A 14,302-nucleotide genomic window follows, 5' to 3' on the forward strand; every position below is an offset into this window, starting at 1 on the left:
TAAAGTGACGTTTTCAGCTTTATTTCTGTTCATTTTGATGCTCATGGCTTACAGCTAATGAAAACCTCTAATGTAATTTCTTTGTATATTTTAATAAATATAAATATTGCAGTTATCCATGTAACTAGAAAGTACTTGTGCAAACGTTTTTCTTCCACTAAACATTCAAATATGCTTACGCTGTAACTGTGAGGTTTTCCATGTTATCGCAATAACATAGCTGTTCTGTGTAAAAAAAAATACAAAACATTTGTTTTTATTGGTCACTTATTGGTTTTTATTTGCGGTGTCATTTTGGGTCATTAAATTTATGAATATCCTCAAAGGACGGGTTGTGGCAGAACCCGTCCTTGCATCGATAAAAGCCATTAGCAAACTGTTAAAATCTTAATAGATAACCGTTTCTGTATTCATGAAATAGATGATATTGAACATCTTTTCACATTGACGCAATTTGGCACTATACAGATAAAAACTGTTTTATGAAAGTTTTTTTTTTTTTCATGTGGCCCTCTAGGTTCTAGAGAAAAGCTGTGAAGGGCCCATTTGGCCCCTGGGCCTTGAATTGAACACTTTTAACCATCGCCATTGAAAGTAACAGAAAATATATGCCTCTGTGTGAAATACGAAGTTTTCTTTGTGAATTGAATTGATAAATCAGTTCATTCATTCACTCTTTTATTGAGATCTGTGTAATCTTCTGTTTATGGACCCATTTGTTTTTGAGATCTTAGCGAATTTTGTGTGTGAAAGGCATAGAAGAAAAATGTAGTTGGTTTGGAAAAAAAAAGATGAATGGCAAAGATTTGTGCACATGAAGAATGACAAGAACATATGATTTTTCCTTATTTAAAAAGTGACATTTTTACTATCTTATTGTCACAGCATGTCTCCAAAGGAACACAGTTATGTGTTGAGTTAATGATCTGGGGATTTTACTTTAAATTCAGAGTTGACAATTTGCGGACGGTCCCTATCGTCAGTAGGCCATCTCTATCTTTACTGTCAATCGGAGCGGTGTTTCCGCAGCACTGCGCACTGTAGGGTTAACTGCATTTAACTGCATTTTCTGCGCCACCATGTGAGATTTGCGGCCCTGACGGATCGTGCTGCGGGTCATCGGTGAGTTCGGAAGGGACGCGTCCAGCCGGGTCCACCTCCAGCAGCCGGTGCTGCATCTACAGCAAAGGACCCGACCATCTGCGGCGGAGCGGGGGAAGTCTGCTAATCCGCTTAATGCCGCACCGCACACCGGGGGCCCTGCTGCTGGAAACAATGCGAAGAAAGGACGACTTCCTGGGCTCGGCGAGGAATGAGATGTAAAATGGGACGTTGTTCGGATCAGCTGGAGTCCAAATAGCGGGATCAGCCCGCCTGAAGGTGAGTAACCTGCCTGGAACTGGAGGTCCTGCCTGATCTCTGTTTATCAATGTCTATTTATGGCTCTGCAGCGGTAGAGAGAGAGAGAGAGAGAGAGAGATGGGGCTGTTTATTACACAGGGTAAACACTTACATTTAGAAATCAGATGCATTGATTATGTGAGCAGCGTGTTGTTATAATGAGAGCTCCTCCTCCTTTCCTGAGTCCATGGATGCGCCTTCCTGATGGAGCCGGTCTCAGCCTGCTCTGCTGCCGCTGTGATAAATACTGACCTTGATGTGTTGCAGGATAAACAACCGCACCGATTTTATGGCTTCCTAAATTCTAATCAGTGTTTTCTTATTCTTCTGCATTTTAGCTACAGTGAGACAGCAGCATCCTCACTTGGCCTCCACCTTTGGGTTTGTTGGGTTGAGGATTTACCGACCCATTCAATAAATTACTATATTATCGAAAAGTCCATTTATTTCAGGAACTTTATCATAAAGTGAAACACATTATATAGATTGATTAAACACAGAAAACCTTTATTTATGTTAATCATAATTTTTCACTCAGTTAATAAACATTTAAAATTACAATATTACATCAGACCAATAAAAAAAAAACTATTTTTAATACAGAAATGTGGGTTTAATGAAAAGTATGTTTAATACCTCCTTTAAAGGTTTTCATCTTTAAAAGGTATATATTATTCTGATATGCCGGTCTCATCAGAATGCATATTCTAATTTTTGGAATATCACAGATCTACTGTACATGCGGTATTAATGGCAGAGCCGGCCCAAGCAATAAGAGAACAAAGCGCCTCCTTCAGAATCCACAAAGATCGCATACATTCTTGCACAGAAGAAAATATTGCAAAACTCCAAACCTTTAATTTTAAGTTGCTTAGAATATTTTTTATGTAGAATTTAATATAACTAAAATGCTCAAAGAATAAGCTTCGCATAATTCCTGCTTTTTAAGCGATTTAAACACATTTTTAATACGTTTGAGGTATTGCTGGCTCAGAAGGCAGTGGTAGCAATGCATCATGCTGAGAGGTTTGGATGTTTCAACAGAACTATGAGTCAAAATACACATTAAAACATAAAAAGTAGTTTTGGAATTCATAAAGCAGATTAACATTGACCTTTTGGAACGATGTGACCGGTACCAGGAAATCAACTCTATCAACTGTAATAATAAAAATCCAGCGTCCAGCCAGAATAATGCTGGGAACTTTCTCATGACAACAAAACAGTTTGTCTAGAATCAGCAAAAGTCGACAACATACAAAACATACAGCGGAGGTGTATGTACATATTTGACCTGTATACTGTATCATAAATGCACTCTGAAATAAGGACACCAGAAGTGAGGTGATATTTATACTGTTAACAGTATGTAAACATTTGACCAGAATAGAGTGAAATGCACAGATGGAGATTCAGATACAACAGTAAAATATTGAGTTTGTGGCTCATACTAACACCCCTCTGCCATGTGCTACTCATCTCCAAATGAGGCGTCCTCTTTAAATTCTGTCTTCTTCAGGCCTTCTGAGAGTTAAAGGAAAGTCTAACTTTCTCTCCTGATCTCACAGTCAGATCTCACTGCAAAAGTATCATTAGATATCAGCCAGTGCAGTGCAGCGTGTAATTAGTCCTATAAAATGTGACTATTTTAATATTCTCATTCATATAAGCCGTAATTATCTTGGTGATTAAATTGAAGACTGATCTTGACTTAATCCACTATCCCATAAACAAAGTTGTTTTTACTCAGTCGCTGTTCCAAGAGCAAGCTCTTGGTGGTAAACATGGGAGCGGCTGCCACAACCTGTGATTAGGGGAAAAAAAAGCTGCAAGCAGCTCACATGGTACTTGTGTCAAAGCCTATATAAAAAATACAAGGCAGCTGTGATATTCAGTCCTTTTTTTAGGTTCCTAATTAGGCTGGTGTTACAATTCAGCTAGCAAGTATCCAGCCTGAATAATCCTGATGCTTGTTTTCTTACCCTTTCCTTCGAGTCAAGTTAACGTGCACTGCTTCTTTTTGCAGGAATGTTCACCCTCACAGAAGTAGCTTCTCTTAATGACATCCAGCCAACCTATCGGATTCTGAAACCATGGTGGGATGTCTTTATGGATTATCTTGGTATCGTCATGCTGATGTTGGCCATATTTTCTGGAACCATGCAGCTGACGAAGGACCAGGTCGTTTGCCTTCCCATCTTGGAGCAAGCGCAAGATGGGTCAGGGGGCTTCTTGGAAACCCACACACCTGAGCCGAGTGATGGTTTCTGGAACAAGGAGAATGCAATCGGGGAGCAAGCTGCACCTTTAATGTCAAAACGACCTCCAAAAGGCATTGTACCTTCAAATCCCTTCCCACAGTCGTCTGCGTTCATGCAGCCACCGCCTAAAGGGGTCCGAACCAAACTGGATTTTCAGCAGTATGTTTTTGTCAACCAAATGTGCTACCATGTTGCCCTTCCTTGGTACTCTAAATATTTCCCTTACCTTGCTTTAATTCATACTATTGTATTGATGGTCAGCAGCAACTTCTGGTTCAAATACCCAAAGACAAGTTCAAAAGTTGAACATTTTGTTTCCATACTTGGAAAATGCTTTGAGTCACCTTGGACTACCAAAGCCCTATCCGAGACTGCGTGCGAGGACTCTGAGGAGAATAAGCAGAGGCTGGCTGGTGCTTCCACCCTCCTGAAACATCTGTCCACCAGCAGCGAGGAGGGCAGTCCAAACCAGTCAGCCCCAGCAGGAAACAAATCAGGAGTTGCCTTTTCTGCCGAAAAGCTTGTGAGTGAGGTTCCTTCCATGACCATTCTAGACAAGAAAGACGGTGAGCAGGCCAAAGCCCTGTTTGAGAAGGTCCGGAAATTCCGTGCACACGTTGAAGACAGTGATTTGATATACAGACTGTATGCCATTCAGACAGTCATCAAAACTGTGAAATTTATTTTGATCCTGTGCTACACAATGACATTTGTGGCATCTATTGACTTTGACCATGTGTGCGAACCGGAAATAAAGCATTTGACGGGATATTCCAAGTTTCAGTGCACCCATAACATGGCTTTTATGTTAAAGAAACTCCTTGTCTGTTACATTGCACTCATATGTGTTTATGGAATTATCTGCATTTACACACTGTTTTGGCTCTTTCGCCGACCTCTGAAAGAGTATTCCTTTGAGAAGGTCAGAGAGGAGAGCAGTTTCAGTGATATCCCTGATGTTAAGAACGACTTTGCATTCCTCCTCCACATGGTTGATCAGTATGACCTGTTGTACTCGAAGCGCTTCGGTGTTTTTCTGTCTGAGGTGAGTGAGAACAAACTGAGAGAGATTAGCCTTAACCATGAGTGGACTTTTGAGAAGTTACGACAGCATTTGACCCGCAATCCTCAAGATAAACTGGAGCTTCATCTTTTCATGCTGTCCGGAGTCCCCGATGCTGTGTTTGATCTTGCGGACTTAGAAATCTTGAAATTAGAATTAATTCCAGAGGCCAAGATCACAGCTAAGATCTCACAAATGATCAACCTTCAGGAGTTGCATTTTTACCACTGTCCGGCCAAAGTTGAGCAGACGGCTTTTATTTTCCTCTGTGATCACCTCCGGTGCCTTCATGTCAAGTTCACAGATGTTGCTGAGATTCCTAGCTGGGTGTACTTGTTGAAGAATTTACGGGAGCTGTATTTAGTTGGCAACCTGAACTCTGAAAACAACAAACTGATCGGACTCGAGTCTTTGCGAGATCTCCGGCACCTGAAGATTTTGCACCTTAAAAGCAATCTGACAAAGATCCCGACAAACATTACGGACCTTTCTCCACACCTGGTTAGATTAGTCATTCACAATGATGGCACGAAGCTCTTAGTGCTGAATACTTTAAAGAAAATGATTAATCTTGCAGAGCTCGAGTTGCATAACTGTGAGCTGGAGCGCATACCCCATGCCATCTTCAGTCTGAACAACCTTCAGGAACTTGATCTAAAATCGAACAACATCCGCACTATTGAAGAAGTCATCAGCTTCCAGCACCTCAAAAGACTAACTTGTCTCAAACTGTGGTACAACAAAATCATCAGTATTCCACTGTCAATTAGTCATGTGAAAAACCTGGAGTCTCTCTATCTGTCACACAACAAACTAGAGTCTCTGCCCTCGCCGTTGTTCACTCTCCTCAAGTTAAGGTACCTCGACCTTAGTCATAATTCCGTGGCGGTAATCCCACCGGAGGTTGGCTTCCTGCAAAACCTCCAACATTTTGCCATTACAGGAAACAAAGTCGAGGTAGTCCCCAAGCAGCTGTTCAAGTGCGTCAAGTTAAGGACATTATGTCTCGGCCACAACTGCATCACCTCCATCCCAGAGAAAATTGGCCACCTCTCACAGCTCACGCACCTGGAATTGAAGGGAAACTGCCTGGATCGTCTACCGGTTCAGCTAGGTCACTGCAGCCTCCTCAACAGGAGCTGTCTGCTCGTAGAGGACCATCTCTTTGACTCCCTGCCTATTGAAGTCAAAGAGAGCATAAATCAGGAAGCTAGTGTTTCCTTTCCAAATGGGTGTAAATGTTTAATGGAAGGGCGGTAATTTAGTGAAATTTTATGTCTTTTTTCCTGTTGTTTCCAGCACACAAAAGAAATTGTAGTTTAACCTTGAGCGCACACAACAGATTAGCATAGCCCAAAGCCTATAAGTGTGGTGTTATGAAGATAATTTAGTGAAAGCCCTAACAGTATTATGGCCTGCCTCATGTTTGGATATAATCTTCTTCTATTTTTGTGTCTGGATCATGTGAAAACATATTGAGAATTGAAACACGTCTTTCCTAATCTTTTGCATGCCAGCATATGCGTTGTGAATTTAGGGAACTTTATAACCACAACACAAATCCCTTAATATCACTTGGTTTTAATTTACATTTTTGGTAGATTAGCTAGTTTCCCTAAGGCATGTTTTTTGGCAGTATTTTTCAAAATGTACCAGTGCACTAAATTTCAGTGAGTACCACGTTTTGGTCAGTAAAAAAAATTGACCTAGGGGTTTTCCTCTGCCCATGTACTGTATTCCACCTAAGCTTTGGTAACTTGCTAACAGTAGCTTTCTGGTTAACATACCTCAATCTTCTGATGTACATCCCTACAAAAATGACCCGTCTTCCCAATATGTCATAAAGATTTAATATATATATATATATTTTTTTTTTCTTTAGTTCAATTTTTTATTATTTTTTAACAGACCTCTCCCATGTCTGTTAAAAAAACAGTGGATTTAAAAGTATAAGTACACTTACTTACACTTTTAAGTGTAAGTGTATACTTACTTACACTTACTTTAACACTTACTTTCAAGTACGTGCTTTAAATGTTAAAGCACTTACTTTCACTTTTAAGGAAAACATTCTTTTTTTCTTTTGGCAATTTTCATGAACAAACTTTTTACATTGCATTACTTGTAACTGGCTGTTCTAAAAGTAATGTGAGATAAAACCAAGACTTTACAGATGGTTCAAGAGAACACTATTAACCAGCCTACCTTCTTTGTTAGATATTGCCGACTGATCATTCACTCTATCCTTTATGTACATGTTTAACTACAACACCAAGGAGCACAAGCAAAAAGTACTTTCTCATTAAATACGTTTTCCACTTTGTGTTTCATGTTCTGTAGGATTCATTAATAACTTCAGTTTAACTATTTCAGTCTGTCATAATTTTGATTTTATTTTTGTTTAATGTCTCCTGCTGCAATGATGTGTTTTATTAATAGCCTGTTTGCTTTTTTTTGTCAAGTAATTTTTAATGTAAAACATTTTTTACTGTCTGTTCTGAGGATTATATAATGTTAGATTTTTTCTGCTGCACTTTGCCTGGTTTTAGATCTTGCTACACAAATAAACAGATTCCTATTCTCTACAATTGCCGTTATTAAAATGCTGTTAATACATCAGTGTTTCTATTCAAATTGTGTTGTTTTCACCCCAGAACTTGTCTTTTTGTTGGAAATCATTAGCATAGTTTTAATTAATCATTTCTTACTTAAACATGTAATTATTCTCTGTTAGCAAAGGATACCGAGTGGAAGTGATCAAATGTTCCTTCCTGTGTACTACAGACTGTGTGGGAGATTGAGGAAATACATGAATAATGAAAACTGCACAAAATCTGCTTTAAAAAAAATACCAAAAATATATTCGGCATTTCATTTTGTAGAAATGTATCTACAGAATGAGTGTGTTTCTTGTACCTGCTCTGGAGCCTATGCTTTTTGATAAAGAGATGACAGGGATTCAGCATTTCTCTCTGCAATAGGAAGACGATGTGACTTGTTTGTGACACTGGACACATAACAGCTCCTTTTTATTTCTCCATCTCACTGTGAAAGTTGACCACAACTTTCCCTCCCAACCCTTAAAATCTCCCGTCACGACTACGCTAAAAATAAACTAAATAAATAAGTTTTATAATGCATGCAACCACACAATATTATGAAGGGAGATTGAACAATGAAGGGAAACTTTAAGCAAACATTTTAGGCTATGTTGCCCTCTAATGGACGGTAGATGCTACTGCAAGTGTGACTTCACATTGAGACAAACATGTAGTTGCAGCAAATTGAATTGGTTTCTCAAGAGTAGATGAAATTAACAAATGTTACTGGGGTTATGTCCATATTCGTCACCAAAATCTACTTTCCTACCCATCAAAGCACCTGATGCCACCAACCAAGGCCCAGGTTAGTTGTACCAGAGGTGCTTCAAGGCCCTGAATATTCTTAGAGATACAGTTTAAAAAAAAAAAAAAAAAAAAAGGTAAAGGAACGGGAGCTACGACACTGAGGTTTCTGTAGATGTGTTTCTGTTGCAAATGTGCACAAATCTTTGTCAGTATTTTGCTAATGTTAAAAAAAACACATCTTTGCAATTGCGATGTTTAAATTAAAATCACACATAAATAAGCTTGCTCATTTGATACGTCACTCAAAAATCCTGGCAGCAATGGATCTAAACAGTTACATGAGATAAATTCATAATTAGTCTGCGATGTTGCAGAAGAGTTATGGATTTAACATGTGTGAATGACACACAACTTTCTATGAACTGGGCGATGCTGTGAGAGCTCTGGTGGAGCCAGCCGCACATTGTTACAAAAAAACAAACAAAAAAAATCCATCATTGTCTGGTTGCCTTCTTCATTGTTTCGCCAGTAGTAACCTCTGGTTGTAGTAACTTTAGCCTGATATTGCTATCAAACCGGGACACCACTAATTTCCAATGCTGCTTTTATATCTTAGAAAGTATTGGCAGGCTAAAGCTTTCTAAACGGCCAATATTATGTATTTTCCAGGGACATGGTGCCAGTTTAGAAAACAATGAAGAACCTATATCAACTTTAGTTGTTATGAGAATGCTATATATCTAAAATGTCTTAAAAGAAATTTGACTTTGTAAGTTAACGCTTTGAAATCTGAGCCTCTGTCTCTTTAAAAGCTCCTGCTCTTCCTGAAGCTCCGCCTTCAGAAAGTCATCACAACATGGCTCCTCTAATCACCCTCTATCAATGTTTTTACCAGCGTTGCACTGAGAAGTGGCTCGTATAATGAGCATGGCACTTTCACAAGTGCTTGCTAATTGCTGCTGGCTAGTCTGAAGGAGCTGAGTGGAAGAACTGCTCTGTGAGACAGAACCTGGGAAGCTCGGAAACTGCAGCTCAGAGGAGGAGCTGCGTCTCGAAGGTGGTGCTAGGTCCACCCAGTTGTTTTGCACAGCTGAATGGTTGCCATGGAGATTAAAGGATTTCTAAAACATGCATGAAAGAATCAAAGCAACGCTCCAGGTATGTTTTTAATGAGGGAATAACATTATAACACAATGTACAGCTCACAGCTGTCGATTTTACATCACACTGCCCCTTTAAATCCAGACATCAGAAATGCGGTTTTAAGGCACCAAATTCAGGTTGGTGCCTAGTTTGTAGCAAGTGTAAGCAGCATTTCACCATTAGATGGATTTCTGTGCATGGTTCATGTCTTACAGCACCACTCAAAACAGTGTTGCTAAACTGATACAGACTATTTTCACCAACCTTCTCCACCCCAGCTCTCAACTGGGAGTTGAAGGTGGGGGGTGAACGTGTTGCCTGATAACTCTGGGCAGAGGAGCACCGAGAGGAACGATGACTTTAAGCTGTTATGACACCGGGGTCATTATGAGTTTGCCGTCAGGTGGACGGACAAACCGGCGCGGCCCTCGGATCAGCCTTCGTTACTTCCTTGGGATCAAGCTGTGGCCTTAGCGGTCGTCATAAACACTTAGCGCCTCCGGAAGAAACTACAGGAAGTTGTCATCACAGCCAGGCCTCACCGCGTCTTGGGGGGAGACTCCGCCATAACATCCTGCCACTTTTTAAAGACTGACTCAATCTGTTTATCCGAGTCCCGCGTTCAGCTTTGACACGTCAGTCGGAGAAGCGAGTTATCGCTTTAACGACCCACCCAGCGCGTGAGCAGTCTCGTTTTAGGCCCGTTTCGTCGTTGGCAGTTAACAGATTTTTAATAAAAGCCAGGTGCCAAGCGAGGATAACAAAGCGCTCTAATTGGAACTGCAAGAGAAACGCGGCTCATTCCCAATGCCGTTCCCCCCTCCTGGTGTTCTCTGGCAACAAGACGCTTTCTCTTATTCTCCTGCACATGGCACGCGCTGCGAATTTCTGGATCTGCACGCGGCCTTCCACTCCCGCCGATGACCCCGGGGGAGGCGGCGGAACGGCGACAGCGCTTTGCAGAGCACTCGCGCGGCTGATGAGCTGTAATTATGCTTTTAATTATTTCTGCGGGGCGATATGCTCTGTCGACGTGAAATCCTCCCCTCCCCCACGCATGTCCTCCATCCTCCGTGCAAATGAAGTCGTCGGGTATTTTGAAAACATTCGGTGATGAAACTCTCCAGTGAAGTCCACTAATTACTGCGCAGCCTCGTGTCAGCGCCCTTAGAAGGGAGCTTTGATGTCTCCTTAACCAGGCTGGTAATCAAGGCTGCGCATCGCGTGTGATTGGCTGTAATTGGGACAAGTTGTTTAGACTTTAAAAAAAGAGAGAGAGAAAGAGAGGAAAAAATACGTTGGTTTTGTGAGGGTTGGTATGGTTGCTGCTGTATGACTTTGACGGCTGCTTCGAACAGCCACAGCTCCCAGACACCACCACCTCCTCCCCCACCCTGTGCCCACGGGGTGAGGAAGCCTTGTCACTTATTAAGGAGGCTGTTGCCATGAAGTGACAGATGTCCTGATGTGATCTGTCTGCATCTTTGGCCTCCATCTGTCTTGTTAGTACACATAGTTAAGGATGGTGTGAGGAGACAGAGCTGTTCTTCTTTCATATATGCTAAATGCATTGGAAGCCCGAGCCGGCTCCCCTGGCAAACTCTTTGACAACAGGCTCGCAGCTCTTCTTCTTCTTCTTCTTCCTCCACCTCCTTCATTTTCAAGGCTTCCCTTCCCTCCACTACTGTGTGGCCCTCTAGTTCAGGGTTCGTTGCCACTGAAATGTCTCCAGAACTCAGTTTTTGTTGTTGTTGTTTTTTTCTACTCTGTCTTTTGCTCCCTTCTTGGCAGAGCGAGCGGATTACACTGGTAAAACAAACTGTCGCAATTCAACCAGTAAAATCACTGAAATCGTTCATTTGGCGAGAGTTTAGTCATTATTTCGGCAGAGCTTTAGCAGCTAAAAAATAACATAAAATAAACAAAACACTTTAATTTGTTCAGTTTCATGTAATTATTTAAAGGGGCAGTATTCTGTAGAATCAACGTTTTGGGTTTTACATCACGTTATGATGTTGTTCCCTCATCAAAAACATATCTGGAGTGTTGCCTTGATTCTTTTATACATGTTTGAGAAATCCTTTAATCTCCCATGGCAACCATTCAGCTTTACAAAACGCCTAGGTGGAGCTGCAGTTTCCATGCTTCCCTCCTCCACTCAGCTCCTTCAGACTAGCCAACAGCAATTAGCAAACATCTGGTGGAACTGCACATCTGCTGAGCTCGTTATAGGAGCTACTTGACAGCGAAACGCTGGTAAAAACGTTGCTAAAGGGTTAATAGAGGAGCCATGTTACGATGACTTCCTAAGGTGGCCTTTCAAAAAGGGAACAAGTTTTTAAAGAGACAGAGGCCCAATTTCAAGGCATTAAATTACAAAGTCAAATTTCTTTTGCTTGCAGTTGTTTTTATAAACAACTGAAGATAACAGTTACTTGACTGTGCTCTAAAATGGAACCATATGCCTGGAGAATAGATGATGCTGCCCTTGTAAATAACAAATCCAACATTTATTTACATTTTAAACCTAGTCTAGATAGTTTTATTCAAATGAATATAATTACTCAACTAAATCAGGCTACAGCTATTCTACTCTACCTTCAGAGCAGAGATCTGCAACCTGTGGTGCAGGAGCAGCAGGTGGCCCTTTGGACCTTCTGCCATGGCTCTTAATAACTTTGGCTAAAAATGATAATGTACCATCTAGTGATTAATTTATAACAAATGCTAGTTTTGGCAGTTTTTCTATGTGTGTTTTTTTTTTTAAATTTACATTGAATGTCAACAGCAGAATGACACTGAAAGTGCCAGTAATATGTTCTTTACATCTATATTTCTTGTTAGGTTGAAAAGTATGTGCTTTACTTTTACATCATTTTCCACAAATGATGTGGATTCATTTTCCCATTGAGAAAAACATAACCATCTTCTTTTTGCACACGTTTTGTTTTTCAGTATTTCGAAGCCTAAAATTAGAAAGAAAATGTAAAATAACCGATGTCTATAAAAAGTTCTTGGTTGTTTTTCTTCATAAAGCCACGTAAAGGACTTTTATTTAGCAGAAGCCCATTCACCATCTCTTCTCTCTAGTTCATCCTAAATTTTAGGAGAAAAAAAAGGGAACTAATCGGTGATTTAAGGCATAAAAGTTACTGAAATCACACCAATCATTTGAAATCTTCTCCAATAAGGTAGAGAGTAAAACCTTGTTCCTGACAACCACAGGTGGGATGTGTTGTTCCCAGGCAACAGTTGTTGTTTAGCTTGCTGGCATAAGATAAAGCAGTAATGGAGGTAACTACAGGTGGCCTTAAAAGATGCTAGAAGTTGCTAAATGACGTCATTGAATAATTTACGTCACGGCATTGGGTAACAAATATCCTAATATACCCTAAAAATGTCTATTAGTGCAGATTTTTCTTTGATTTAATTGATTTCATTTTCATTTCGTTTACTTGAGTTTGGTCTTCTTTTGAACCTTGTGACCCAGTCAGGAGATTGCAACTGTTTACATTAACACAAAATAGTTTTTAGCACTGCTTTGGTACTTATGAAAGTTAAAGTATGTCTGTTACATGAAGGAGGCCTCTCAGCTCGCCTTGAACATGACGATTCTGGGATTCAGCATCCAGACCTTTAACTTCATGAGCACAGCACCAGACCTTGGTCTGACCTGGTCTCCATCTGTGATGACTGCAGTTGGGTTTGACTTCTGCGTGTAGAGAGTAGAAATGAGAGCGCTGTAATTAGTCAAATGTGATAGTCTGAGCAGAAACTGCTTGTGTGTGTTGGTGCTGGTTAGGAAGAAAGAGAACAAAATGTGCTTACACAAGTTTCCAGTCAAATCAGAAAAACTCGCTTATGTTTGTCGCTATTCGCTATTTTGAAAGAAGTCACAACGGGTGAGTGATTTTTAGAAAACGAAAACACTAAGTTGGAAACGCCGCATGCTGGCAAGTGTGTTCCACACTACTCTGGTTTCGAGACCGGATAGAGCTGGATAAAACATTTTAGTTCTTGCTCCACAACAGAAACAACTCATTTCTTAGCTCTTACTACGTTAATATATTGATTCATAAAACAACCAATAAAAACATCTCAGCCTTCCTGTTCATAAAAACAACTGACTGAACAAAGATTTCAAGTCTAATTTAAATGTTTAGTTAGGATTTGATAACAAACACACAGCTCATATTTGGATTTAACCGCTAAATTACATTTCCAAACTAATATGCTTGATTAAAATGGCTAATATTTGAAACCCTGCAAAAATCCCTTTTTATAGTGCAGTGGCTCGGGTCCTAGGGTGCGCATCTCGTCCTCACCTGCCCCTCCTCCCCCCTGCTCTCCTCCTCATCCATCCTAGGAGATTCAAATCCTTTTAGCTTCTTCCTCAGGTAAAATTGCCAAGGACCTTGTGAGCCCTGGGTTCCCCTGGAGGTAAAATCTATAATGGAGTTTTGATATGAGCAGGAACAGCCTTGAAAATGGACTTCTTTAACTAGCTGGCTGCCTCGCAGAAGGTCAGCAGTACTCCAGGTGGACACAACATGCCACAACTGTGTTAGAAAAAGGCAGAACAAAGGAACAGTTTTACTCCAAAGACAGTGACCTGCAGACACTGTTGTAAATAAAAAAATAATAATAAAAAAAAAAAAATCAAACCGCTGTGCTGCTTTTCTCCACTGCTTTCTGAGGGAATTGTTTCGACATCACTTCCAGTATCACCACCAGGTCGAATGCCCAAGTGCGTCTCAGTGGGACAGACGGCCTCTCATTTAGGGTCATCTCCTTGTAGAAATGTTGGAAACAGTCAACAAAATGTTTCTGCAAAAAAAGAAAAAGGAAAAAGATGAGGCAAAAAATATAAATAGGTTATTACTTTATATTTGGTGAATATTCTTTCCTCCTCTTTTTAATACTTTTACCAACAGACAGAGGGCACCAAAAGCTCAGTTTTGAACCGAGGACTGTTGAGACATCTTTGACAGATGATCTGAAGCTCTGTGTGTATTTAACAGTAGCTGTATATTGAAATGTTGTGATAGCCTTTAACTTTAGCTACAGGGTAAGAGTACACACACACA

General features: G+C 40.4%; 1 protein-coding gene across 1 annotated transcript; it reads left to right on the forward strand.

Annotated features, from left to right (window-relative positions):
• Nucleotides 1–10: 10 nt before the first annotated feature.
• On the forward strand, nucleotides 11–6,681 carry lrrc8db (leucine rich repeat containing 8 VRAC subunit Db). The gene is made up of 2 exons (XM_028028171.1): nucleotides 11–1,380; nucleotides 3,428–6,681. The coding sequence occupies exon 2, from the start codon at nucleotides 3,430–3,432 to the stop codon at nucleotides 5,983–5,985; it is 2,556 nt and encodes an 851-aa protein (XP_027883972.1). The 5' UTR covers nucleotides 11–1,380; nucleotides 3,428–3,429; the 3' UTR covers nucleotides 5,986–6,681.
• The last annotated feature ends 7,621 nt before the right edge of the window (nucleotides 6,682–14,302 follow it).

The sequence above is a fragment of the Xiphophorus couchianus genome, chromosome 9 (genome assembly GCF_001444195.1).
Source record: "Xiphophorus couchianus chromosome 9, X_couchianus-1.0, whole genome shotgun sequence".
Lineage (NCBI taxonomy): Eukaryota > Metazoa > Chordata > Actinopteri > Cyprinodontiformes > Poeciliidae > Xiphophorus > Xiphophorus couchianus.

Excerpts from the sequence above, each read along its gene's own strand:
- lrrc8db (XM_028028171.1), top strand. The coding sequence starts at position 3,430 with ATGTTCACCCTCACAGAAGTAGCTTCTCTTAATGACATCCAGCCAACC.